At 55.2% G+C, this 26,263-nt stretch overlaps 3 protein-coding genes and 2 non-coding genes across 5 annotated transcripts; 1 reads left to right on the top strand and 4 right to left on the bottom strand.

Moving 5' to 3' along the window:
- Positions 1 to 4,314: 4,314 nt before the first annotated feature.
- Positions 4,315 to 4,396, bottom strand: TRNAS-GCU (transfer RNA serine (anticodon GCU)). The gene has a single exon. It is a non-coding gene; the product is annotated as a tRNA-Ser (tRNA).
- Positions 4,397 to 6,275: 1,879 nt separating this feature from the next.
- LOC141952107 (beta-keratin-related protein) lies at positions 6,276 to 6,605 on the bottom strand. The gene has a single exon (XM_074889149.1). It carries the CDS (start codon positions 6,603 to 6,605, stop codon positions 6,276 to 6,278), a length of 330 nt encoding a protein of 109 aa, XP_074745250.1.
- Positions 6,606 to 11,744: 5,139 nt separating this feature from the next.
- LOC141952062 (beta-keratin-related protein-like) lies at positions 11,745 to 12,074 on the top strand. Its single transcript, XM_074889085.1, has one exon. The coding sequence runs from the start codon at positions 11,745 to 11,747 to the stop codon at positions 12,072 to 12,074; it is 330 nt and encodes a 109-aa protein (XP_074745186.1).
- A 7,350-nt stretch (positions 12,075 to 19,424) lies between these two features.
- TRNAS-GCU (transfer RNA serine (anticodon GCU)) lies at positions 19,425 to 19,506 on the bottom strand. Its single transcript has one exon. It is a non-coding gene; the product is annotated as a tRNA-Ser (tRNA).
- Positions 19,507 to 21,385: 1,879 nt separating this feature from the next.
- On the bottom strand, positions 21,386 to 21,715 carry LOC141952063 (beta-keratin-related protein). The gene has a single exon (XM_074889087.1). The coding sequence runs from the start codon at positions 21,713 to 21,715 to the stop codon at positions 21,386 to 21,388; it is 330 nt and encodes a 109-aa protein (XP_074745188.1).
- Positions 21,716 to 26,263: the final 4,548 nt, after the last annotated feature.

Here is a 26,263-nt window from a genome sequence, read left to right as displayed (position 1 = left end):
GCACCCAGAGGAGAGCAGGGTGGGGAGATCAAGGTGTCCATGGTCGTGGGGAAGAGATATCCCAAGGAGATGTCCAGGGATTGGGAAAGGGAGGCAGGTGGCCAGAGAGGCAGAAGTGCAAGTGTGTGTAAGAGAGGGGTGGTCGTGTGGGCAGGAAGAGGCTCCGGCCACCTCTGTGTCTTTCATAACCACGCAGGATCATTCCTGTCCTCTGACCCCTGCCAAGTCGCTCCTGACCACGCGATACAGCACATCTCTTGGTGGCATGGCTAGCTGCTGGCTACTCCTGCCTCCACACAGGTCTTCCCTGCTTTGTCACAAAACTGGTTAAGGGCTTGGTGTGTCTGAAATTTGAGGGGAGGCTGTGAGAGCTGGGATTCTTCCCATACCTGATGGAAGGGAATGAAGAGGGAGCCATAATCACTTCTCAGAAGTACCAACTGGCAGCACGAGTGGGAGTGGGCACAAATTGAAACACATGAAGTCCCAGCTCAAGGCAAGAAAACACTTCCTTACCAAGAGGGGGGTCAAACAGCAGACCAGGTTGCCCAGAGAGGTTGTGGAGTCTCCATCCTTGGAGATACTCAAAACCCAGCTGGACGATGTCCTAAGCAACCAGCTCAAGCTGACCCTGCTGGAGCACTTGGCTGCCGCTGCCACCGCTCCTGCTGCTGCTTGTCCTGCTCTTGCTGCTGCTCCTGCCACTGCTGCTGCCACTGGTTCTGCCGCTGCTCCTGCTCTTGCTGCTCCTGTTCCTGCTCCTGCTGCAGCTCTAACCCATTCGTCGATAGTGGATACTATGACCAACGTTAGAGGGACCCTACCTCCAGCCACGTGGAGGACAGGAACAATCGAGTTTATTGGCCTGTGTGGATTCGATGGCTTGGCACATTCCACCCACAGCAGTATAAGGCTCTAGTGGACACTGGTGCCCAACGCACCCTGATGCCATCCCATTTTAAAGGGGCAGAAACCATTGGTATTTCAAGAGGGGTCTCAACAGCTGACTGTGTTGGAGGCCGAGGTGAGCCTAACTGCGAATGAGTGGCAAAAGCACCCCATCGTGACCGTCCCAGAAGCGCCATGCATTCTTGGTATAGATTATCTCAGGACAGGGTATTTTAAGGACCCAATCGGTGGGCTTTTGGTATAGCTGCCTTGGAGACAGAGGAAGTCAAACAGCTGTCTGCGTTGCCGGGTCTCTCAGAGGACCCCTCTGTTGTGGGATTGCTGAGGGTTGAAGAACAACGGGTGCCAATCGCTACTACAACAGTGCACCGACAACAATATCGCACCAGCCGAGACTCCGTAATTCCTGTCCATAACCTAGAGAGACGAGGAGTGATCAACAAGACTCTCTCCCCCCCTCTAACAGCCCCATAGGGCCAGTGTGAAAGTCTAATGGAGAGTGGAGACTGACAGTAGACTATCGTGGCCTGAACGAAGTCACGCCACCGCTGAGCGCTGCCATGCCGGACATGCTAGAGCTTCAATACGAACTAGAGTCGAAGGCAGCCAAGCATAGGCCACGACTGATATTGCTAAAGCATTCTTCTCCATCCCTCTGTCAGCATAGTGCAGGCCACAGTTTGCTTTCACCTGGAGGGGTGTCCAATGCACCTGCCAGTCAGCTGCCCCAGGGGCGGAATCACAGCCCCACCATTTGCTGTGGACTGATCCAGCCTGCACTGGAAGAGGTTGAAGCCCTGGAACACCTGCGATGCCTTGATGACATCATTGTAATGGGGTAATACAGCAGGAGAAGTTTTTGAGAAAGGAGAGAAAATAGTCCAAATCCTTCTGAGAGCTGGTTTTGTCATAAAGCGGGGTAAGATCAAGGGACCTGCACAGGAGATTCAGTTTTTAGGAATAAAATGGCAAGATGGACATTGTCAGATTCCAATGGAGTTGACTGATAAAATAGCAGTTATGTCCCCGCAGACAAACCAAAGGAAACGCTAGCTTTCTTAGGCTTTGAGGGTTTCTGGAGACCCACTACGAGATATTGCTGCTCGGGTAGAGAACTTGGTTGTGAAAGTACGTCGTGTAGGTGCTCATGTACCCAAGAGCCAGGCCACTGAAGAACATCAGAAAGAGCAACAGGTGGATCAAGCTGCTAAGATTAAGGTGGCTCAAGTGGATCTGGACGGGCAACGTAAGGATGAAAAATTTATGGCTCGCCAGGCCCATGACTCCTCAGGCCCTCAGGGAAGGGATGCAACGTATAGATGGACTCGTGACCGAGAGGTGGACTTAACCACGGACACCACTGCACAGGTTATCCGTCCATGGATGTGAGACGTGTGCAATCAAGCAAGCCAAACGGTTAAAACCCCTTTGGCATGGAGGACGATGGTTAAAATCTAAATACGGGTTGGCCTGGCAGATTGATTATATCCCACTCACACAAACTCAGCATGGCAAAGGCTATGTGCTCACAGTGGTGGAAGCAGCCACCGGATGGTTGTAAACGTGTGCTGTGCCCCACGCCACTGCCCGGAACACTATTTTAGGCCTTGAGAAGCAAGTCTTGTGGTGGCATGGCACCCCAGAGAGAATTGAATCAGATAATGGGACTCATTTCCAAAATAATCTCATAGACGCTTAGGCCAAAGGACATGGCATTGAGTGGGTGTATCACAGCCCCTCTCCTGCACCAGCCTCTGGGAAAACTGAGCGGTGCAATGGGTTGCTAAAAACTACAGAGAACAATGGGTGGTGGAACTTTCAAACACTGGTACATGCACTTAGCGAAATGCACCTGGTTAGTCAATACTAGAGGATCTGCCAACCAGTCTGGCCCTGCTCAGTCAAACCTTCTTCGTACTGTAGATGGGGATAAGGTCTCTGCAGTGCGCATTAAAAACATGCTGGGGCAGACAGTCTGGGTTATTCCTGCTTCGGGTAAAGGTAAACCCATGCGTGGGATTAGTTTTGCCCAAGGACCTGGGTGCACACAGTGGCTAATGTGGAAGGACGGGCAAGTCCGATGTGCGCCTCAAGGGGATTGGATTTTATGTGAAAACAGACAATGAATTGAACTGTACGATGTTAACTGTCGAATAACCCAGTTATTGCATAGCGTCATCGCTATGGTTGATACATACTGAACTGATGGCATCACATTAATGAAAAAAAGAGATGAACTTTGGTAGAGTCAGGACAGATTTCAGCAGCTGGTGCCCAGCAACATCCTTGAGATCGACCCGCACGTAGACTGTGAGCATGGCCCGCGCCAGACACATCAACAGTGAGCTCCAACTGTAGCAGAGACTACGTGCCATCCTCCTGCCACATCCAAAGTCACGCGCTCCACTGACTGAGCCAAATCCGCCTCATCCCTCCAGCCTTAAAAGACTGTCATGACAAATGGAACCCAAAGTTATGAACTAAATGAACTCAGTACACATTTTGGAAGGATGGCCCATAGACTAAGAGAGTGATATCTGTGTGTAGACACCTGGGACCAGGGAAAGGGATGGTGATTACTTTAGAACATATTGGGAACCTGAGCATAATGCAAATGGTATGGAATAAGAGGTGGAGACTGTCCTGGTTTTGGCTGGGACAGAGTTAATTTTTCTTGAGCTTGGGGGGGAGCACAGCCAGAATGCTGGACCCGGATCGGTAAATGGAGTGTTCCATATCATGTGATGCCTTGCTCAGTATGTAAAGGAGGGGCGGCTGGGAAGGAGGAGGGTTCTCTCTCGCTTTTGGGATTGCGACCATGGGAGCCGACAGGGTGAGCAGTGATGGGCGGCACGTGGGAAGCAGGGAAAAGCGCAGAGAGTGAAGTCTGCAGTCAAGCCGAACCCAGCCAAGACGGGCCGGGTATCAGTTGGTGGGTGGTGAGCAATCGGATTGCGCATTACCTGTTTGTATTTCATAATATCGGTAGTAGTAGTCTCTTTCTTTTCAATTATTAAACCTACAAGTCTCCCTACTTCTACCCCTCCAATTCTCTCCCCCATGCCCTGGGCAGGGGAGGGTGACTGAATGGCTGCGTGGTGCCTGGCTGCCGGCCGGGTTTAAACCACGACACTAGGTTTGGAAACTACTTCCAGGATGTTTTGCTCCATCATCTTCCCAGGGACTGAGGGGAGGCTGACGGTCCTGTGAGTTCCCCGGCTCTTCCTTCTATCCCTTCCGGTTCCTCTCGCCTATGTGGAGACAGAAGAGGTTGAAGTGTGTCCGTGCTGAGCCACTTCAAAACCTTGCTATTTCTGTTCAGTCAGCTCTCATCTCAAAACAGAAGCTTGGGGGGCACACGTCAAGCTCCTCACACTCAGCAACTTTGGCCACTGTTGGGCTGACCGACGAGGATGGGATTCGAACCCACGCGTGCAGAGCACAATGGATTAGCAGTCCATCGCCTTCACCACTCGGCCACCTCGTCCGCATGCTGCTGCTGCTCCTGCCGCTGCTGCCGCTGGCACTGCCACTGCTCCTGATCTTGCTGCTCCTGCTCCTGCTGCTCTTGTTCCTGCTCCAGCCCCAGCTCCTGCCCCTGCTCCTAACGCTTACACCTTCTTACACTGTTTGCCATGGGAGAGAAAAAGGCAGCCTCCAGCTTGTGCCTCTTGGGACTGGTCCACTGTCCCGAGAGCTGGGCTGAGCTCTGGGGACCTCTGGGAAACAGGTCCCAGCATTCACATCAGCAAATGTCTGGAGAGCAGAGCTCCACACTCCTTCCTGGGAAGGAACACGGGACAGTGACCCAGGCGTGGCTCAGTGCCCGCAAAGGAGTTGAGCCTGACTTTGAGGCTAAATTGTCACCAGCCACCTTGCCCTCACGTTCTGGAAGCATACCACCAGCTCCTACGGACAGGAGTCCCTCACACTTGACTGCTGGACTTTTCACCAGGACAGAGCATGTGCCTCAGGCTTGGCCGTGGCTTCTCTGTGCTGTTCCCCCTGGTGCTCACCCAGGCTCTCATCACAGGCTGCTTCTCTCCCAGCACAGCTAACAGTCAGGAACGATGAGGGAGCTGAGCGGCACCGTCCCCACTGCACACAACTCCCCTTTTCACCTGCCAGAGCTGCGGTGCTGCAGAGAGCGTAAACCGCTGCGCTGGTCCCCTGAGCCCACACCTCTCTGTACATTGAAGGTCAGACCCTGGGCTGGGGGAAATGGTGCAGAAGCCAGCCTCGCTGCCCCTGGTGGATAACAGAAAGGTGGGCATGGGATTGTGCACCGTGGGATGGACACCAAAGGCAGGGCCCTGGGAGCCTCTTTCTCCTCCACCTGCTTAATTCCCGTCCTTGAGGAAGGGGAGCAGTGCACAGCCTTGGGGGCTGGCACCAGAGCCGCTTGCACCCTGGTCACTCTGAATAGTTTCTCCAGCCCCAGCCCACCCCATGGGCCTGTAATTGTAGAGATATTTGAACAAGGAGAGACTGGCAGATTCAGTGTTGCCTCCGCGTCAGGAGCCCATGGCAGCAGGGAGCAATGGCCTGGGAAACGCAATGCTCTGCCAAGCTCCTTCGCCAGAGCGCTGGCACTGCATGAGGCAGATGTGAAAAATTCCTGGGATTCGCTTTCTGGGTTCTTAACAAAGGCTTTTCTAACAAAGCAGCCAGGGCCACCACTGCCTCTCATTAATGCAGCAGCCTGTTGAGTCTCTGCTGTAATCAATGCAGCACAGGGACATCCAACAGAAAATTCGGGCTCCCTCCATGCTTTGTGCTGTGGCTTTCGAGGTGTGCCGATGAGTAATGGGGCTCCTTCCAGAAGAGCTGAAGAGCTCTCTCCCCCACCAAACTGGCCTTGTCTCCATTGTTATAGGCTGTCAGGGGCGAAACCCGGCAGCTATGGAAAAATCCGTAGCTGTAGCAAGGGAGGAACTCTCTTGGACAGTCCGCTGGTTGGGATTGGAGAAGAGGGGAGAATGAAACACGGCTCTCTAGCAAAACTGTGATGCCCAATGTCTTTAATGAGAAAATCAAAGGAAAATGGAAAAGGCGAGAGCTGAAGCAATGCATGTTGGAGGCTGAGAAAAGCTCAGAGAAGTGCTGCCATCGGAAGGAAAACTTCCACGCCAGGCATGTTTCCTGTGCAACTCCCCCTCAAGGCTCTGGCAGTCACGTATGCTCTAGATGCATTGCTACGGAAGGAAGGTGGAGGTGTTTGATGGGGAGCGTAAGGTAAAGCAGAGCAAGAGGGGGAAAGAGAGAGGCTTCCTTGGGAAGAGACGGAAGGCCGCTCCCTCGGGGCTGGTTCCTGGACTTTCCTCGAGGCCCCTGGTGCTCCATCACGGGCAAGCGATCCACGGGCTTCAGCATAAGAGATTGCCCCGTCCCAGAGGCCCGCAGAGCCCGCGGCCCAGACCGGACCACCCAAAGCCGCCCAGCCCCAGGGAGCCCCCAGAAGCGATGGGCACACTGGCAGCGCTGAGGGAGCTCCCCACGGCAGCCGACGCGGTGGATCCCACGGCTGTGCTCTGAGGGAAGGAGCTGAGGATTGGGCCCGGCAGCGTCACCATCACTGGCGAGGGCTGGATCGCAACGCTGGAGTCGGCGCACCGGATGACGCAGGGCTCGTTGCAGCTGTTGGCAAGCGGGGTTGGGCCGCAGGTGGCTGGCAGGCACGGGCTGTAGCACGACATGTCTTGCAGAGGGAGGCGACCCTGCAAGACCGGGAGGGAGCAGAGGGCATTAGCTGTCGGGCCCTTTCAGACCCCCAGCTTGGCTCCTCCGAGAACAAACCAGTGGCTGGCCAGGGCCACATCTCCCTGGGAAGTTCCTTTGCATGCCAAGAGTGACCAAGGCCGGTCGCTGTGCCATGCATGGGGGAGGAAGCACCTGGTGACCCCTTGGACGGTACTGGTCGTGCAGCCTCAGATTTCAGCAGAGCCACTGCTACAAAAGAGCCCAAATGACTCCCTCTCAGGAGGGAAGAAAGCTTTCCCTCTTCCCTCGCCAGCTCACCTCCCAGAAGAGGGAAGCACAGTGTATTTTCAAGCCTGGACCACGTATCAGAAGGACCCCGCACAGAAGGGAAGCAGTCCCGTTGACAGAAATCCTGCCAGCACGAAGAGAAGCAGTGAATTCAGACTTACCAGGTTCAATGTGGAGAGCAAGGGAAGAGACGTGGATGGAAGGGCTTGGAGTGGCCCGGGCTTTTTATATGGTGAGCCAGCGCCTCGGGAGACCTGGAACACACCTTCTTTGTGAAGCACGTTAACAAACAGCAATTTGAGGCTTGCAAAGCACAGCCCACAGATGAAGAACTTGTCCCTTTCATCTGAAAGGCCCGGCCTGTGTTTCCCTATTGGGTGAGAGCACAGTGATGCATTAGTTGCTGGCTCCTCAAAGCAACGGTCATTTGAGGTCCCATGCCACTTCCCAGGGAAGGGTTTCAGTAGCTCCAGGCCTTGTGTGTGGGTTGTGCACATCCTTGCTGGGGAACGTGAGTACCACTCTCAGTCTGGGCTTCAGGCGTGGAGCACTCGTGATGAAGGCCACTCACGTGGGTCTCCTGTTGAAGGGCTGAGGCTGACCCTGAGAAACACAAGGCCTTGCACGGCCATGGGAGGGCTCAGCAATGAGCTAAGGCCCGGTGTGACTGTTTCTCCTTCTCAGAATTCTCATTCTCAAAGTGGGTAGTCAGCCCCAAGGACGCAAGGTCACAGGGGCTGAGGAGGAAACTCATAGGCATTTGACTGAGGGTGCATTTTGCTTTCGGTCACCTTGCCAGCCCTGGAAAGGACAAGTGCTCTTGTGGCTGCAGTTCAAAGCAGAAGGCATGTTGCGGAGCAAGGATGGGCCTGTGCTGTCCGCTTCCTGCCCTCAGGTGTTACCACGCGCCTGCTGTGGCAGGTGGATGCACGTGCCCTCTGCTGCTGCCTCAGCTTTGCTTGGGCACAGCAAATGCCAGGCTCCTCATGTGGTAGAGGAATGCCTCCCCAGCCTTCCCGCATCTGGCAGTGGAGGCAGGATGGCAGGCCAAGGAGGAGAGCAGCCCAGCGATGGCCCTCGCTGCCTGCTGTAGCAGAGCTGTGACGGGCTGTGTCATGCTCCTGTCTGGTGACAAAGGAAGCTACGTGAGGAGCAGAGTGTCTGTCCTGGTGCCTGCTCCTGTTTGCACGACCTCTCAGTTGCCACAAGGCAGAGCAGAGAGGCGGGAGCAGCAGGGCTGTACCCAACTTCTCTGCTTACCCACCGCGGCCTTTGGCATTTGCTGGTGCTCATCAGTAGTTTGAGCGCTCATCCATTAGTGTGGAATGGCTGGAAAATAACGGACATATTATGAGCGATCCAAACCGAGGGGCCTCACTGTAACAACAAGCTGCAGCTGTGTTCAAGGACAAAAACAAGGCCGAGACGGCCTGAGAAACTACATTCCTTCCCAAGAGATAAAGATGTTGGAATGTCGAAAACACGGGGTCTACCTGGGGGGAGAGCATCGCGTGGACGCCACACCGGGACCAATCATAGGGGGCAAAAGGGCGCGTGAACAAGCAGCTTTAGCCTATTAGCAATAAGATAGCGGCGCGTGAAGTTTGAGATAGAGTATAAATTGCTGTGTAACCTTTAATAAAGTGGCATCAACTTGATCACATTGGTAGTCTACGTTGTGTCCGAGACTTCCGCGTCGGCACATTAGTGCACCGGCCGGGAACAGAGCAGCCACAGGGCAGGGCGTCCCATGCAGGGAGTTTCCCTCAGGGATGGTCCCTGCTGGCATCTTCCCCTGCAGAGTTTGCTGTGGGCAACCCGTGCCCCTTCTGTGGGGATGGGCCACGTCTCTGAGGGCCAGTCTCAGGGCTTTGGGGGGCTGGAAGATATAGGCAACCACTTCCCTGCTCTTCAGCTGAGGACACACTGGGGACCAAGTGCCTCGCAAATTCCTCAGAGAGCCTCAGAGCCTTTCAGGAGGGAGCATCACTGGCTGTTTTGTCAGTGCACTTCCAGTTCCACCTGGAAGAGGCACGGGTGGCTGCCACCCACCCTGGTGCCATGCTGACTGCTGGGACCTGTTTCTGCCTGTCCGGAGTGAGCACGTTTCCACTGTGAGCTGTGGCACTGGGTCTCCCGTCCCATCAGGATGGCACAACAGCCCCAGAGCATGGCCCTGCTGCAAGCGACGGCAGAAGTGAGTCAGAGCCATCAACGTTTTGCAGGAGAAGACAACATCCCCCTTCTAAGACCCTTTCCCCAAACGGTACGGCCACCCGGGTGAGAGCGTGGCCCATCTGCCCAAGCAGCACGGGCAGGCAGAGGCTTTTTCCAGGCAGCTCTCAGGGCTGGCAACACACGCCTGGCCTTTGAGCTCCCGCCACACCTCTCCGGACAGGCAAGGTCTCCTCTGTGTCTCGTAGGGTAGCAGGGAGCACCATCTGCTGCCGCTCAGAGGCTGCGGCCTCAGTCTGGTGGTCTGTCACACCGGTCCATCAAAGAAGCAGGCTCCCCAGGCCCTGGACACTTACGGGCGGAAACTTTCCTCGGTTTGGACCGTGCTCCAGAAACGTCTGGGAGTGGGAACGTCAGGGCACGTCCGTGCTGTCCTTCCCTTGGCTGCCATTTCACCAAGGAGGATTTCACCCAGGATTTCAAGGAGTCACCAAGTGGTTGGGCAAGATGCTAACAGCCATGACAACACTGTACACAAAGCTGCATTTCTGCAGGAACGTGGACACGAGGTTGCACCTAGGGTCCTGGGCAGGTCTGAATCCATTTCCCCCGGATTCCCTGATGCCAGTGCATGGATGATGTGCACCGAGGTGGAGCTGAGGTCTCTCGCAGTGCCTCAGCACTATTTGGTGACTCACAGGTGACTCCAAGGTGGTCTGCTGGTGCCACCTTGCAATTAAAGGGCCCCGAATGTGCCAATCCATCCCTGAGCCAGGGAAAACAAGCCAGACCCTCTGGGTCAGTGACCTGAACAAGCCAGCAGGCAATGATGCAAAGGTGAGTGTTGTTTGGGAAGACTGTGCCGAAGCAAACAGGTCCACTTGGTGATGGCTCGCTTTCAGGCCTGAGTCAGCAGGCTCCTTCATCGCTCTCCAGGGCCGTTGTTTCTCCTCAGGAGAGTAATGAGTAAAGTCCTGGCAGGCAAGGCAAGGGCTCTGCAGTTCCCAGAGAACTGGCCTTTCCTGACTGAGGACAACAGCTGAACTGCTGGGCCCCCTTTGCATGGTGTGCATCACCGAGGCCCGAGGGGAGCAGACGTCTGCCACCGAGTACCCTGAGCCACTCCAGCAATGACCTCCGTGTCCCCATCCCTGCACACAATGGGGTTTTGGTCCAGAGTGCAGGAGGGCCTTGTTTGACCATGACCTTCCAAACACTCTGGGGATCAGAGTCTCCTCCTCTCTCTGTCCCCCAGTAGAACAGCCATCCTGCAGAGGCTTGGCTGGGCTCCGAGCAACTCCATAGGCGGCAGGCACTGGTGTTGCTCAGGGTCGGTGTCATGCCATCAAAGAGAGACCCTTCTGAGTGGCCTTCATGTGTACCCCACAGGAAAATTCCTATCTAAGTGGGGCCACGTTCCCCAGGAAGGGCAGGACGTGTACATCACCTACTCATGGCCTGAATCTGCTGCAAGGCTTCACCAGCTACTGGAATGAGACCTCAAAGGAGCGTTGGTCTGGGGAAGAAACATAATTGCTATCAACAAAATCACGTCAGTGCTACCCAGGATGAAAAGGGAGGCACGCATTTCAGGCAACGGAGGCATGTCTTTCATCTACCAGCATAGGTGTGAGAAGTCCAAATTGCTGTTTCTCAACATGCTTCATGTTTGTGGCATTTTTCAGCTCCCCTGGGGCTCTGGGCCGCAGTATAAAAGCATGCCCAACTGCCAGCTCCTCTGTCGTCTCCTCGTGCCTTCCCCTGCTCTCTGAAGTTGGTAAGTGTCAGTTCATTTTGCCTCTTGTCTCCTCGGTTGGCAGGACAGATTTTGTGGAGAGGGCTGTATCCGCAGTTCAGCAATGCTCCTTTTGCACTGTTGGCATGACGAGAAGCTTCCACAGGAGAGCTAGTCCCACCATAGACGTCTTCTTCCGTAGTGGCTGCTGTCTTCAGGAGCCCTGTTGCGTTTTACTCAGACATGTCCCCTCCTGAAAGATGTGGGTGAGAGGAGCCTGACCTGACAAGACGAGGGGTCTTGAGGGTGGGGGCAGGGAGAAGGAGACCCATTTGTGAGTGAACAAATTGATGCTTGTACAAGGGCTGATGGATGATCAGGAAGTACAGAGCCCGATGCCAGGAAGAGGGAGCCTCTTGGTGTGCAGTAGAAAATCGTTCCCTGACCAAGGCCACAGCACCAAGGCTACGCTCCACCCGTCTGGAAAACCTGGCATCCATTTCCTCACGGCGGGAGGGGGCTTACTGAGGACTCTCTCTGGGGCACCTTCCCTACCAAATTTCCAGGGCTGAGCAGAAGGAGTGTTGTGAAATATCCTCACAGCCTGCAGACATCCCCTTGGTAATGGAGTCACCGGAGGTAGCAGAGGGCCTCCATGGGGCAGGCATGCCTGGGCGTGGCAAGGCCAGCTGAGGTATAGACTGCGAGGGAGCTTGACTTGGACAGGGGAAGCTTCATTATGTTTTGACGGACCCTCTCGGATCACCCTTCAATTACTAGCAAATACCCAATGCAGACCCCATCCCAAATCTCTATCCGCTGAGCGGCCAGCCACTGGTTTGTTCTCGGAGGAGCCAAGCTGGGGGTCTGAAAGGGCCCGACAGCTAATGCCCTCTGCTCCCTCCCGGTCTTGCAGGGTCGCCTCCCTCTGCAAGACATGTCGTGCTACAGCCCGTGCCTGCCAGCCACCTGCGGCCCAACCCCTCTTGCCAACAGCTGCAACGAGCCCTGCGTCATCCGGTGCACCGACTCCAGCGTTGCGATCCAGCCCTCGCCAGTGATGGTGACGCTGCCGGGCCCAATCCTCAGCTCCTTCCCTCAGAGCACAGCCGTGGGATCCACCGCGTCGGCTGCCGTGGGGAGCTCCCTCAGCGCTGCCAGTGTGCCCATCGCTTCTGGGGGCTCCCTGGGGCTGGGCGGCTTTGGGTGGTCCGGTCTGGGCCGCGGGCTCTGCGGGCCTCTGGGACGGGGCAATCTCTTATGCTGAAGCCCGTGGATCGCTTGCCCGTGGTGAAGTACCAGGGGCCTCGAGGAAAGTCCAGGAGCCAGCCCCGAGGGAGCGACCTTCCGTCTCTTCCCAAGGAAGCCTCTCTCTTTCCCCCTCTTGCTCTGCTTTACCTTACGCTCCCCATCAAACACCTCCACCTTCCTTCCGTAGCAATGCATCTAGGGCATACGTGACTGCCAGAGCCTTGAGGGGGAGTTGCACAGGAAGCATGCCTGGCGTGGAAGTTTTCCTTCCGATGGCAGCACTTCTCTGAGCTTTTCTCGGCCTCCAACATGCATTGCTTCAGCTCTCGCCTTTTCCATTTTCCTTTGATTTTCTCATTAAAGACACTGGGCATCACAGCTTTGCTAGAGAGCCGTGTTTCATTCTCCCTTCTTCTCCAATCCCAACCAGCGGACTGTCCAAGAGAGTTCCTCCCTTGCTACAGCTACGGATTTTTCCATAGCTGCCGGGTTTCGCCCCTGACAGCCTATAACAATGGAGACAAGGCCAGCTTGGCAGGGGGGAGAGCTCTTCAGCTCTTCTGGAAGGAGCCCCATTACTCATCGGCACACCTCGAAAGCCACGACATAAAGCATGAAGGGAGCCGGAATTGCCACAGAATCATAGAATTGCCCCGACTGATAGGGACCCCCAAAGATCATCTAGCCCAACGTTTTGCAGGAAAGGGAGCCCAGATGAGATTATCTAGCGCCCTGTCCAATTGCATCTTGAAAACCTCCTGTCACCAGAATTCTGCCACGTCCCTGGGGAGGTTGTTGTAGTGAATGATTGTTCTCACTGTAAAATATGTCTTCCTTGTATGAAGGCGAAACCTCTCCCGCTTGCTCCCTCTTCTCTCCGTGTGGCTCTTTGTTAAGAGGGAGTGTGCGTCGTCTTTGTAGCTGCCTTTAGGTACTGGAAGACTGTGATGAGTGCAGGGGAAGAGCAGCACAGCACAGCACGAGACTCGGTATGGCGTGTTTGTGGGAGGAAGCAGAGGTGGGAGAAGGGAGGGTTCAGGGTGGTCTTGGGAGGAAGAAACGTGAGGAAACTAGAGGGAAGATGGGATAACATGGCTGTCCCTCAAGAACTACTTGCTGTTCAGGATGTTTGCCTGGACGTGCCCTGCTTCTGATCAGTGCAGCCTGTCCTGTCTTCTTCTTAAGCTCTATTCCTAACGACTTTCCCTGGTGAGGGGCTCTCTGATCTGTGTGCATGTGTGCGTATGGAAGTCTAGGGGCCAGCAACTGGAGCCAAACCACAGGTGGCCGTGGTTCCGGTCTCAGTGGTGCCAGTCACTGGAGTGGGACCGGAGGTCGTCGGCACTGCTTGTCTGGGGTGCCGGCACCTGGACAGACCAGGGTGAGTGGAAATAATGTGCTGCCAGCAAGTGAAGCGTGTGAGGGTATGCAAGTCAGTGTGTGACTGCTCTCAAGTATCAAGCCAGCTGAGGCAGCGAGTGGGTAAAGCGGCTTGGGAGCCACGTGTGGGTGTGTGCCCCTCAGGATGAGGTCACAGAGGGCGTTGGCTACAGGAGGCACCAGAGGGTCCTGGCCAACCACCAGAGACATCATAAGGCCATTTCGTGTCTGCGTGCATGTCTCTGGGGCCAAGAGAACCGGAGGAGCTGGCTGCCAGAATGACCAGGGTGTCAAGGTGTGCTGGTTTGGGCATAGAGGTAATTTTCTTCATAGTAGCTGGTATGGGGCTGCGTTTGGGATTTGTGCTGAAAACGGTGTTGATAATAGAGAGGTGTTGTTGTCGTTGCCGAGCAGTGCTTACACAGAGTCCAGGCCTTTTCTGCCTCTCACACCAGCCCACCAGCCAGTAGGCTTGGGGCTGCACAAAAAGATGGCCGGGGTCACAACCGGGACAGCTGACCCCAACTGACCAAAGGGATATTCCATACCATATGACGTCACGCTCAGCACATAAATCTGTGGGAAGAAGAAGGAATGGAGGAGATGTTTGGAGTTATGGCGTTTGTCTTCCCAAGTAACCATGATGGAGGCCTGCTCTCCTGGAGATAGATACCTGCCTGTCGATGCAAGGAGTGAATGAATTCCTTGCTTTGTTCTTCTTGCGTGCGCGGCTTTTGCTTTATCTATTAATCTGTCTTTATCTCGACCCAGGACTTTTACCCTTCCGATCCACTCCCCCATCGCACCGGTGCGGGCAGTGAGTGAGCGGCTGCGTGGTGTTTACTTGCCGCCTGGAGTGAAACCACACCACCAGGCCCACCGGAGCCAGGGACCAGCTACAGGGTGGACGGGGTGTCTCAGTCCAGCTGCTGGAGTGATCCACGTTGTACATGTGTGTAATATTGTCCCACTCACAGTCCTTCATCGTGATCAGCCAGAAGGGGACCTGGACGAGGCTCTCGGTGCCCTCTGTTGAGTGCTGTGTGTTCCTGCCTGGGTTGATCGGTGTGGTCGGCCATGTGTTATATGTGTCGTACACATGGATTTGTGTGTGTGTGCCTCCTGGGAGGCATGCTCAGCCTCGCTGATGGCTGGGCCAGGGGCCATGGAGCTGTGGCAGCCTGAGCCTGAGCTCTGCTGGGCTCCTGGGTTCAGCAGCCACTGAACAGAAAGGGATCCTTCTGGGCTCTCCAAACCGCCAAGCTCGCCTGTCGATGAGGAAGAGTTCTGCTCTGCTTCTCTTCTCTGAGGCTGGGGTGAGATGAATGCAGGTGAGATTACGGTGCCTATGAAGAAGCTGACCTCTCCACAGCAGGCAGCCCCTTTCTCATCTCCCACAGACTCTCCCCCCGGATTCAGACCCAACTGGGCTGTCAATGGCGGCAGTGGTCCCCTTTACCTGCCTCCCAGGCCTTAGGGATACGTGAGGCTGGCGGGGGGTTGGGTAGAGGGGTGGGGTCAGCAGCATTCTGATCTCTGAGCCCCTTGGCCAAACCCCAGGCTCTTCTCCTCGCATCTTGCTTCCATGCAGCCACGTCCAGGTACGCTGCTCACAGGTGCTGAACTCCAGCAACCACAAGGCATCCTTGGAAGTGCAAAAGTACTGGGAAGTGCACCCAGAGGAGAGCAGGGTGGGGAGATCAAGGTGTCCATGGTCGTGGGGAAGAGATATCCCAAGGAGATGTCCAGGGATTGGGAAAGGGAGGCAGGTGGCCAGAGAGGCAGAAGTGCAAGTGTGTGTAAGAGAGGGGTGGTCGTGTGGGCAGGAAGAGGCTCCGGCCACCTCTGTGTCTTTCATAACCACGCAGGATCATTCCTGTCCTCTGACCCCTGCCAAGTCGCTCCTGACCACGCGATACAGCACATCTCTTGGTGGCATGGCTAGCTGCTGGCTACTCCTGCCTCCACACAGGTCTTCCCTGCTTTGTCACAAAACTGGTTAAGGGCTTGGTGTGTCTGAAATTTGAGGGGAGGCTGTGAGAGCTGGGATTCTTCCCATACCTGATGGAAGGGAATGAAGAGGGAGCCATAATCACTTCTCAGAAGTACCAACTGGCAGCACGAGTGGGAGTGGGCACAAATTGAAACACATGAAGTCCCAGCTCAAGGCAAGAAAACACTTCCTTACCAAGAGGGGGGTCAAACAGCAGACCAGGTTGCCCAGAGAGGTTGTGGAGTCTCCATCCTTGGAGATACTCAAAACCCAGCTGGACGATGTCCTAAGCAACCAGCTCAAGCTGACCCTGCTGGAGCACTTGGCTGCCGCTGCCACCGCTCCTGCTGCTGCTTGTCCTGCTCTTGCTGCTGCTCCTGCCACTGCTGCTGCCACTGGTTCTGCCGCTGCTCCTGCTCTTGCTGCTCCTGTTCCTGCTCCTGCTGCAGCTCTAACCCATTCGTCGATAGTGGATACTATGACCAACGTTAGAGGGACCCTACCTCCAGCCACGTGGAGGACAGGAACAATCGAGTTTATTGGCCTGTGTGGATTCGATGGCTTGGCACATTCCACCCACAGCAGTATAAGGCTCTAGTGGACACTGGTGCCCAACGCACCCTGATGCCATCCCATTTTAAAGGGGCAGAAACCATTGGTATTTCAAGAGGGGTCTCAACAGCTGACTGTGTTGGAGGCCGAGGTGAGCCTAACTGCGAATGAGTGGCAAAAGCACCCCATCGTGACCGTCCCAGAAGCGCCATGCATTCTTGGTATAGATTATCTCAGGACAGGGTATTTTAAGGACCCAATCGGTGGGCTTTTGGTATAGCTGCCTTGGAGACAGAGGAAGTCAAACAGCTGTCTGCGTTGCCGGGTCTCTCAGAGGACCCCTCTGTTGTGGGATTGCTGAGGGTTGAAGAACAACGGGTGCCAATCGCTACTACAACAGTGCACCGACAACAATATCGCACCAGCCGAGACTCCGTAATTCCTGTCCATAACCTAGAGAGACGAGGAGTGATCAACAAGACTCTCTCCCCCCCTCTAACAGCCCCATAGGGCCAGTGTGAAAGTCTAATGGAGAGTGGAGACTGACAGTAGACTATCGTGGCCTGAACGAAGTCACGCCACCGCTGAGCGCTGCCATGCCGGACATGCTAGAGCTTCAATACGAACTAGAGTCGAAGGCAGCCAAGCATAGGCCACGACTGATATTGCTAAAGCATTCTTCTCCATCCCTCTGTCAGCATAGTGCAGGCCACAGTTTGCTTTCACCTGGAGGGGTGTCCAATGCACCTGCCAGTCAGCTGCCCCAGGGGCGGAATCACAGCCCCACCATTTGCTGTGGACTGATCCAGCCTGCACTGGAAGAGGTTGAAGCCCTGGAACACCTGCGATGCCTTGATGACATCATTGTAATGGGGTAATACAGCAGGAGAAGTTTTTGAGAAAGGAGAGAAAATAGTCCAAATCCTTCTGAGAGCTGGTTTTGTCATAAAGCGGGGTAAGATCAAGGGACCTGCACAGGAGATTCAGTTTTTAGGAATAAAATGGCAAGATGGACATTGTCAGATTCCAATGGAGTTGACTGATAAAATAGCAGTTATGTCCCCGCAGACAAACCAAAGGAAACGCTAGCTTTCTTAGGCTTTGAGGGTTTCTGGAGACCCACTACGAGATATTGCTGCTCGGGTAGAGAACTTGGTTGTGAAAGTACGTCGTGTAGGTGCTCATGTACCCAAGAGCCAGGCCACTGAAGAACATCAGAAAGAGCAACAGGTGGATCAAGCTGCTAAGATTAAGGTGGCTCAAGTGGATCTGGACGGGCAACGTAAGGATGAAAAATTTATGGCTCGCCAGGCCCATGACTCCTCAGGCCCTCAGGGAAGGGATGCAACGTATAGATGGACTCGTGACCGAGAGGTGGACTTAACCACGGACACCACTGCACAGGTTATCCGTCCATGGATGTGAGACGTGTGCAATCAAGCAAGCCAAACGGTTAAAACCCCTTTGGCATGGAGGACGATGGTTAAAATCTAAATACGGGTTGGCCTGGCAGATTGATTATATCCCACTCACACAAACTCAGCATGGCAAAGGCTATGTGCTCACAGTGGTGGAAGCAGCCACCGGATGGTTGTAAACGTGTGCTGTGCCCCACGCCACTGCCCGGAACACTATTTTAGGCCTTGAGAAGCAAGTCTTGTGGTGGCATGGCACCCCAGAGAGAATTGAATCAGATAATGGGACTCATTTCCAAAATAATCTCATAGACGCTTAGGCCAAAGGACATGGCATTGAGTGGGTGTATCACAGCCCCTCTCCTGCACCAGCCTCTGGGAAAACTGAGCGGTGCAATGGGTTGCTAAAAACTACAGAGAACAATGGGTGGTGGAACTTTCAAACACTGGTACATGCACTTAGCGAAATGCACCTGGTTAGTCAATACTAGAGGATCTGCCAACCAGTCTGGCCCTGCTCAGTCAAACCTTCTTCGTACTGTAGATGGGGATAAGGTCTCTGCAGTGCGCATTAAAAACATGCTGGGGCAGACAGTCTGGGTTATTCCTGCTTCGGGTAAAGGTAAACCCATGCGTGGGATTAGTTTTGCCCAAGGACCTGGGTGCACACGGTGGCTAATGTGGAAGGACGGGCAAGTCCGATGTGCGCCTCAAGGGGATTGGATTTTATGTGAAAACAGACAATGAATTGAACTGTACGATGTTAACTGTCGAATAACCCAGTTATTGCATAGCGTCATCGCTATGGTTGATACATACTGAACTGATGGCATCACATTAATGAAAAAAAGAGATGAACTTTGGTAGAGTCAGGACAGATTTCAGCAGCTGGTGCCCAGCAACATCCTTGAGATTGACCCGCACGTAGACTGTGAGCATGGCCCGCGCCAGACACATCAACAGTGAGCTCCAACTGTAGCAGAGACTACGTGCCATCCTCCTGCCACATCCAAAGTCACGCGCTCCACTGACTGAGCCAAATCCGCCTCATCCCTCCAGCCTTAAAAGACTGTCATGACAAATGGAACCCAAAGTTATGAACTAAATGAACTCAGTACACATTTTGGAAGGATGGCCCATAGACTAAGAGAGTGATATCTGTGTGTAGACACCTGGGACCAGGGAAAGGGATGGTGATTACTTTAGAACGTATTGGGAACCTGAGCATAATGCAAATGGTATGGAATAAGAGGTGGAGACTGTCCTGGTTTTGGCTGGGACAGAGTTAATTTTTCTTGAGCTTGGGGGGGAGCACAGCCAGAATGCTGGACCCGGATCGGTAAATGGAGTGTTCCATATCATGTGATGCCTTGCTCAGTATGTAAAGGAGGGGCGGCTGGGAAGGAGGAGGGTTCTCTCTCGCTTTTGGGATTGCGACCATGGGAGCCGACAGGGTGAGCAGTGATGGGCGGCACGTGGGAAGCAGGGAAAAGCGCAGAGAGTGAAGTCTGCAGTCAAGCCGAACCCAGCCAAGACGGGCCGGGTATCAGTTGGTGGGTGGTGAGCAATCGGATTGCGCATTACCTGTTTGTATTTCATAATATCGGTAGTAGTAGTCTCTTTCTTTTCAATTATTAAACCTACAAGTCTCCCTACTTCTACCCCTCCAATTCTCTCCCCCATGCCCTGGGCAGGGGAGGGTGACTGAATGGCTGCGTGGTGCCTGGCTGCCGGCCGGGTTTAAACCACGACACTAGGTTTGGAAACTACTTCCAGGATGTTTTGCTCCATCATCTTCCCAGGGACTGAGGGGAGGCTGACGGTCCTGTGAGTTCCCCGGCTCTTCCTTCTATCCCTTCCGGTTCCTCTCGCCTATGTGGAGACAGAAGAGGTTGAAGTGTGTCCGTGCTGAGCCACTTCAAAACCTTGCTATTTCTGTTCAGTCAGCTCTCATCTCAAAACAGAAGCTTGGGGGGCACACGTCAAGCTCCTCACACTCAGCAACTTTGGCCACTGTTGGGCTGACCGACGAGGATGGGATTCGAACCCACGCGTGCAGAGCACAATGGATTAGCAGTCCATCGCCTTCACCACTCGGCCACCTCGTCCGCATGCTGCTGCTGCTCCTGCCGCTGCTGCCGCTGGCACTGCCACTGCTCCTGATCTTGCTGCTCCTGCTCCTGCTGCTCTTGTTCCTGCTCCAGCCCCAGCTCCTGCCCCTGCTCCTAACGCTTACACCTTCTTACACTGTTTGCCATGGGAGAGAAAAAGGCAGCCTCCAGCTTGTGCCTCTTGGGACTGGTCCACTGTCCCGAGAGCTGGGCTGAGCTCTGGGGACCTCTGGGAAACAGGTCCCAGCATTCACATCAGCAAATGTCTGGAGAGCAGAGCTCCACACTCCTTCCTGGGAAGGAACACGGGACAGTGACCCAGGCGTGGCTCAGTGCCCGCAAAGGAGTTGAGCCTGACTTTGAGGCTAAATTGTCACCAGCCACCTTGCCCTCACGTTCTGGAAGCATACCACCAGCTCCTACGGACAGGAGTCCCTCACACTTGACTGCTGGACTTTTCACCAGGACAGAGCATGTGCCTCAGGCTTGGCCGTGGCTTCTCTGTGCTGTTCCCCCTGGTGCTCACCCAGGCTCTCATCACAGGCTGCTTCTCTCCCAGCACAGCTAACAGTCAGGAACGATGAGGGAGCTGAGCGGCACCGTCCCCACTGCACACAACTCCCCTTTTCACCTGCCAGAGCTGCGGTGCTGCAGAGAGCGTAAACCGCTGCGCTGGTCCCCTGAGCCCACACCTCTCTGTACATTGAAGGTCAGACCCTGGGCTGGGGGAAATGGTGCAGAAGCCAGCCTCGCTGCCCCTGGTGGATAACAGAAAGGTGGGCATGGGATTGTGCACCGTGGGATGGACACCAAAGGCAGGGCCCTGGGAGCCTCTTTCTCCTCCACCTGCTTAATTCCCGTCCTTGAGGAAGGGGAGCAGTGCACAGCCTTGGGGGCTGGCACCAGAGCCGCTTGCACCCTGGTCACTCTGAATAGTTTCTCCAGCCCCAGCCCACCCCATGGGCCTGTAATTGTGGAGATATTTGAACAAGGAGAGACTGGCAGATTCAGTGTTGCCTCCGCGTCAGGAGCCCATGGCAGCAGGGAGCAATGGCCTGGGAAACGCAATGCTCTGCCAAGCTCCTTCGCCAGAGCGCTGGCACTGCATGAGGCAGATGTGAAAAATTCCTGGGATTCGCTTTCTGGGTTCTTAACAAAGGCTTTTCTAACAAAGCAGCCAGGGCCACCACTGCCTCTCATTAATGCAGCAGCCTGTTGAGTCTCTGCTGTAATCAATGCAGCACAGGGACATCCAACAGAAAATTCGGGCTCCCTCCATGCTTTGTGCTGTGGCTTTCGAGGTGTGCCGATGAGTAATGGGGCTCCTTCCAGAAGAGCTGAAGAGCTCTCTCCCCCACCAAACTGGCCTTGTCTCCATTGTTATAGGCTGTCAGGGGCGAAACCCGGCAGCTATGGAAAAATCCGTAGCTGTAGCAAGGGAGGAACTCTCTTGGACAGTCCGCTGGTTGGGATTGGAGAAGAGGGGAGAATGAAACACGGCTCTCTAGCAAAACTGTGATGCCCAATGTCTTTAATGAGAAAATCAAAGGAAAATGGAAAAGGCGAGAGCTGAAGCAATGCATGTTGGAGGCTGAGAAAAGCTCAGAGAAGTGCTGCCATCGGAAGGAAAACTTCCACGCCAGGCATGTTTCCTGTGCAACTCCCCCTCAAGGCTCTGGCAGTCACGTATGCTCTAGATGCATTGCTACGGAAGGAAGGTGGAGGTGTTTGATGGGGAGCGTAAGGTAAAGCAGAGCAAGAGGGGGAAAGAGAGAGGCTTCCTTGGGAAGAGACGGAAGGCCGCTCCCTCGGGGCTGGTTCCTGGACTTTCCTCGAGGCCCCTGGTGCTCCATCATGGGCAAGCGATCCACGGGCTTCAGCATAAGAGATTGCCCCGTCCCAGAGGCCCGCAGAGCCCGCGGCCCAGACCGGACCACCCAAAGCCGCCCAGCCCCAGGGAGCCCCCAGAAGCGATGGGCACACTGGCAGCGCTGAGGGAGCTCCCCACGGCAGCCGACGCGGTGGATCCCACGGCTGTGCTCTGAGGGAAGGAGCTGAGGATTGGGCCCGGCAGCGTCACCATCACTGGCGAGGGCTGGATCGCAACGCTGGAGTCGGCGCACCGGATGACGCAGGGCTCGTTGCAGCTGTTGGCAAGCGGGGTTGGGCCGCAGGTGGCTGGCAGGCACGGGCTGTAGCACGACATGTCTTGCAGAGGGAGGCGACCCTGCAAGACCGGGAGGGAGCAGAGGGCATTAGCTGTCGGGCCCTTTCAGACCCCCAGCTTGGCTCCTCCGAGAACAAACCAGTGGCTGGCCAGGGCCACATCTCCCTGGGAAGTTCCTTTGCATGCCAAGAGTGACCAAGGCCGGTCGCTGTGCCATGCATGGGGGAGGAAGCACCTGGTGACCCCTTGGACGGTACTGGTCGTGCAGCCTCAGATTTCAGCAGAGCCACTGCTACAAAAGAGCCCAAATGACTCCCTCTCAGGAGGGAAGAAAGCTTTCCCTCTTCCCTCGCCAGCTCACCTCCCAGAAGAGGGAAGCACAGTGTATTTTCAAGCCTGGACCACGTATCAGAAGGACCCCGCACAGAAGGGAAGCAGTCCCGTTGACAGAAATCCTGCCAGCACGAAGAGAAGCAGTGAGTTCAGACTTACCAGGTTCAATGTGGAGAGCAAGGGAAGAGACGTGGATGGAAGGGCTTGGAGTGGCCCGGGCTTTTTATATGGTGAGCCAGCGCCTCGGGAGACCTGGAACACACCTTCTTTGTGAAGCACGTTAACAAACAGCAATTTGAGGCTTGCAAAGCACAGCCCACAGATGAAGAACTTGTCCCTTTCATCTGAAAGGCCCGGCCTGTGTTTCCCTATTGGGTGAGAGCACAGTGATGCATTAGTTGCTGGCTCCTCAAAGCAACGGTCATTTGAGGTCCCATGCCACTTCCCAGGGAAGGGTTTCAGTAGCTCCAGGCCTTGTGTGTGGGTTGTGCACATCCTTGCTGGGGAACGTGAGTACCACTCTCAGTCTGGGCTTCAGGCGTGGAGCACTCGTGATGAAGGCCACTCACGTGGGTCTCCTGTTGAAGGGCTGAGGCTGACCCTGAGAAACACAAGGCCTTGCACGGCCATGGGAGGGCTCAGCAATGAGCTAAGGCCCGGTGTGACTGTTTCTCCTTCTCAGAATTCTCATTCTCAAAGTGGGTAGTCAGCCCCAAGGACGCAAGGTCACAGGGGCTGAGGAGGAAACTCATAGGCATTTGACTGAGGGTGCATTTTGCTTTCGGTCACCTTGCCAGCCCTGGAAAGGACAAGTGCTCTTGTGGCTGCAGTTCAAAGCAGAAGGCATGTTGCGGAGCAAGGATGGGCCTGTGCTGTCCGCTTCCTGCCCTCAGGTGTTACCACGCGCCTGCTGTGGCAGGTGGATGCACGTGCCCTCTGCTGCTGCCTCAGCTTTGCTTGGGCACAGCAAATGCCAGGCTCCTCATGTGGTAGAGGAATGCCTCCCCAGCCTTCCCGCATCTGGCAGTGGAGGCAGGATGGCAGGCCAAGGAGGAGAGCAGCCCAGCGATGGCCCTCGCTGCCTGCTGTAGCAGAGCTGTGACGGGCTGTGTCATGCTCCTGTCTGGTGACAAAGGAAGCTACGTGAGGAGCAGAGTGTCTGTCCTGGCGCCTGCTCCTGTTTGCACGACCTCTCAGTTGCCACAAGGCAGAGCAGAGAGGCGGGAGCAGCAGGGCTGTACCCAACTTCTCTGCTTACCCACCGCGGCCTTTGGCATTTGCTGGTGCTCATCAGTAGTTTGAGCGCTCATCCATTAGTGTGGAATGGCTGGAAAATAACGGACATATTATGAGCGATCCAAACCGAGGGGCCTCACTGTAACAACAAGCTGCAGCTGTGTTCAAGGACAAAAACAAGGCCGAGACGGCCTGAGAAACTACATTCCTTCCCAAGAGATAAAGATGTTGGAATGTCGAAAACACGGGGTCTACCTGGGGGGAGAGCATCGCGTGGACGCCACACCGGGACCAATCATAGGGGGCAAAAGGGCGCGTGAACAAGCAGCTTTAGCCTATTAGCAATAAGATAGCGGCGCGTGAAGTTTGAGATAGAGTATAAATTGCTGTGTAACCTTTAATAAAGTGGCATCAACTTGATCACATTGGTAGTCTACGTTGTGTCCGAGACTTCCGCGTCGGCACATTAGTGCACCGGCCGGGAACAGAGCAGCCACAGGGCAGGGCGTCCCATGCAGGGAGTTTCCCTCAGGGATGGTCCCTGCTGGCATCTTCCCCTGCAGAGTTTGCTGTGGGCAACCCGTGCCCCTTCTGTGGGGATGGGCCACGTCTCTGAGGGCCAGTCTCAGGGCTTTGGGGGGCTGGAAGATATAGGCAACCACTTCCCTGCTCTTCAGCTGAGGACACACTGGGGACCAAGTGCCTCGCAAATTCCTCAGAGAGCCTCAGAGCCTTTCAGGAGGGAGCATCACTGGCTGTTTTGTCAGTGCACTTCCAGTTCCACCTGGAAGAGGCACGGGTGGCTGCCACCCACCCTGGTGCCATGCTGACTGCTGGGACCTGTTTCTGCCTGTCCGGAGTGAGCACGTTTCCACTGTGAGCTGTGGCACTGGGTCTCCCGTCCCATCAGGATGGCACAACAGCCCCAGAGCATGGCCCTGCTGCAAGCGACGGCAGAAGTGAGTCAGAGCCATCAACGTTTTGCAGGAGAAGACAACATCCCCCTTCTAAGACCCTTTCCCCAAACGGTACGGCCGCCCGGGTGAGAGCGTGGCCCATCTGCCCAAGCAGCACGGGCAGGCAGAGGCTTTTTCCAGGCAGCTCTCAGGGCTGGCAACACACGCCTGGCCTTTGAGCTCCCGCCACACCTCTCCGGACAGGCAAGGTCTCCTCTGTGTCTCGTAGGGTAGCAGGGAGCACCATCTGCTGCCGCTCAGAGGCTGCAGCCTCAGTCTGGTGGTCTGTCACACCGGTCCATCAAAGAAGCAGGCTCCCCAGGCCCTGGACACTTACGGGCGGAAACTTTCCTCGGTTTGGACCGTGCTCCAGAAACGTCTGGGAGTGGGAACGTCAGGGCACGTCCGTGCTGTCCTTCCCTTGGCTGCCATTTCACCAAGGAGGATTTCACCCAGGATTTCAAGGAGTCACCAAGTGGTTGGGCAAGATGCTAACAGCCATGACAACACTGTACACAAAGCTGCATTTCTGCAGGAACGTGGACACGAGGTTGCACCTAGGGTCCTGGGCAGGTCTGAATCCATTTCCCCCGGATTCCCTGATGCCAGTGCATGGATGATGTGCACCGAGGTGGAGCTGAGGTCTCTCGCAGTGCCTCAGCACTATTTGGTGACTCACAGGTGACTCCAAGGTGGTCTGCTGGTGCCACCTTGCAATTAAAGGGCCCCGAATGTGCCAATCCATCCCTGAGCCAGGGAAAACAAGCCAGACCCTCTGGGTCAGTGACCTGAACAAGCCAGCAGGCAATGATGCAAAGGTGAGTGTTGTTTGGGAAGACTGTGCCGAAGCAAACAGGTCCACTTGGTGATGGCTCGCTTTCAGGCCTGAGTCAGCAGGCTCCTTCATCGCTCTCCAGGGCCGTTGTTTCTCCTCAGGAGAGTAATGAGTAAAGTCCTGGCAGGCAAGGCAAGGGCTCTGCAGTTCCCAGAGAACTGGCCTTTCCTGACTGAGGACAACAGCTGAACTGCTGGGCCCCCTTTGCATGGTGTGCATCACCGAGGCCCGAGGGGAGCAGACGTCTGCCACCGAGTACCCTGAGACACTCCAGCAATGACCTCCGTGTCCCCATCCCTGCACACAATGGGGTTTTGGTCCAGAGTGCAGGAGGGCCTTGTTTGACCATGACCTTCCAAACACTCTGGGGATCAGAGTCTCCTCCTCTCTCTGTCCCCCAGTAGAACAGCCATCCTGCAGAGGCTTGGCTGGGCTCCGAGCAACTCCATAGGCGGCAGGCACTGGTGTTGCTCAGGGTCGGTGTCATGCCATCAAAGAGAGACCCTTCTGAGTGGCCTTCATGTGTACCCCACAGGAAAATTCCTATCTAAGTGGGGCCACGTTCCCCAGGAAGGGCAGGACGTGTACATCACCTACTCATGGCCTGAATCTGCTGCAAGGCTTCACCAGCTACTGGAATGAGACCTCAAAGGAGCGTTGGTCTGGGGAAGAAACATAATTGCTATCAACAAAATCACGTCAGTGCTACCCAGGATGAAAAGGGAGGCACGCATTTCAGGCAACGGAGGCATGTCTTTCATCTACCAGCATAGGTGTGAGAAGTCCAAATTGCTGTTTCTCAACATGCTTCATGTTTGTGGCATTTTTCAGCTCCCCTGGGGCTCTGGGCCGCAGTATAAAAGCATGCCCAACTGCCAGCTCCTCTGTCGTCTCCTCGTGCCTTCCCCTGCTCTCTGAAGTTGGTAAGTGTCAGTTCATTTTGCCTCTTGTCTCCTCGGTTGGCAGGACAGATTTTGTGGAGAGGGCTGTATCCGCAGTTCAGCAATGCTCCTTTTGCACTGTTGGCATGACGAGAAGCTTCCACAGGAGAGCTAGTCCCACCATAGACGTCTTCTTCCGTAGTGGCTGCTGTCTTCAGGAGCCCTGTTGCGTTTTACTCAGACATGTCCCCTCCTGAAAGATGTGGGTGAGAGGAGCCTGACCTGACAAGACGAGGGGTCTTGAGGGTGGGGGCAGGGAGAAGGAGACCCATTTGTGAGTGAACAA

Source organism: Strix uralensis, chromosome 19, assembly GCF_047716275.1.
Source record: "Strix uralensis isolate ZFMK-TIS-50842 chromosome 19, bStrUra1, whole genome shotgun sequence".
NCBI classification, from domain to species: domain Eukaryota; kingdom Metazoa; phylum Chordata; class Aves; order Strigiformes; family Strigidae; genus Strix; species Strix uralensis.
This window is presented reverse-complemented; position numbering and strand designations above follow the sequence as displayed.

Excerpts from the sequence above, each read along its gene's own strand:
- LOC141952107 (XM_074889149.1), bottom strand. The coding sequence starts at position 6,605 with ATGTCGTGCTACAGCCCGTGCCTGCCAGCCACCTGCGGCCCAACCCCG.
- LOC141952063 (XM_074889087.1), bottom strand. The coding sequence starts at position 21,715 with ATGTCGTGCTACAGCCCGTGCCTGCCAGCCACCTGCGGCCCAACCCCG.
- LOC141952062 (XM_074889085.1), top strand. The coding sequence starts at position 11,745 with ATGTCGTGCTACAGCCCGTGCCTGCCAGCCACCTGCGGCCCAACCCCT.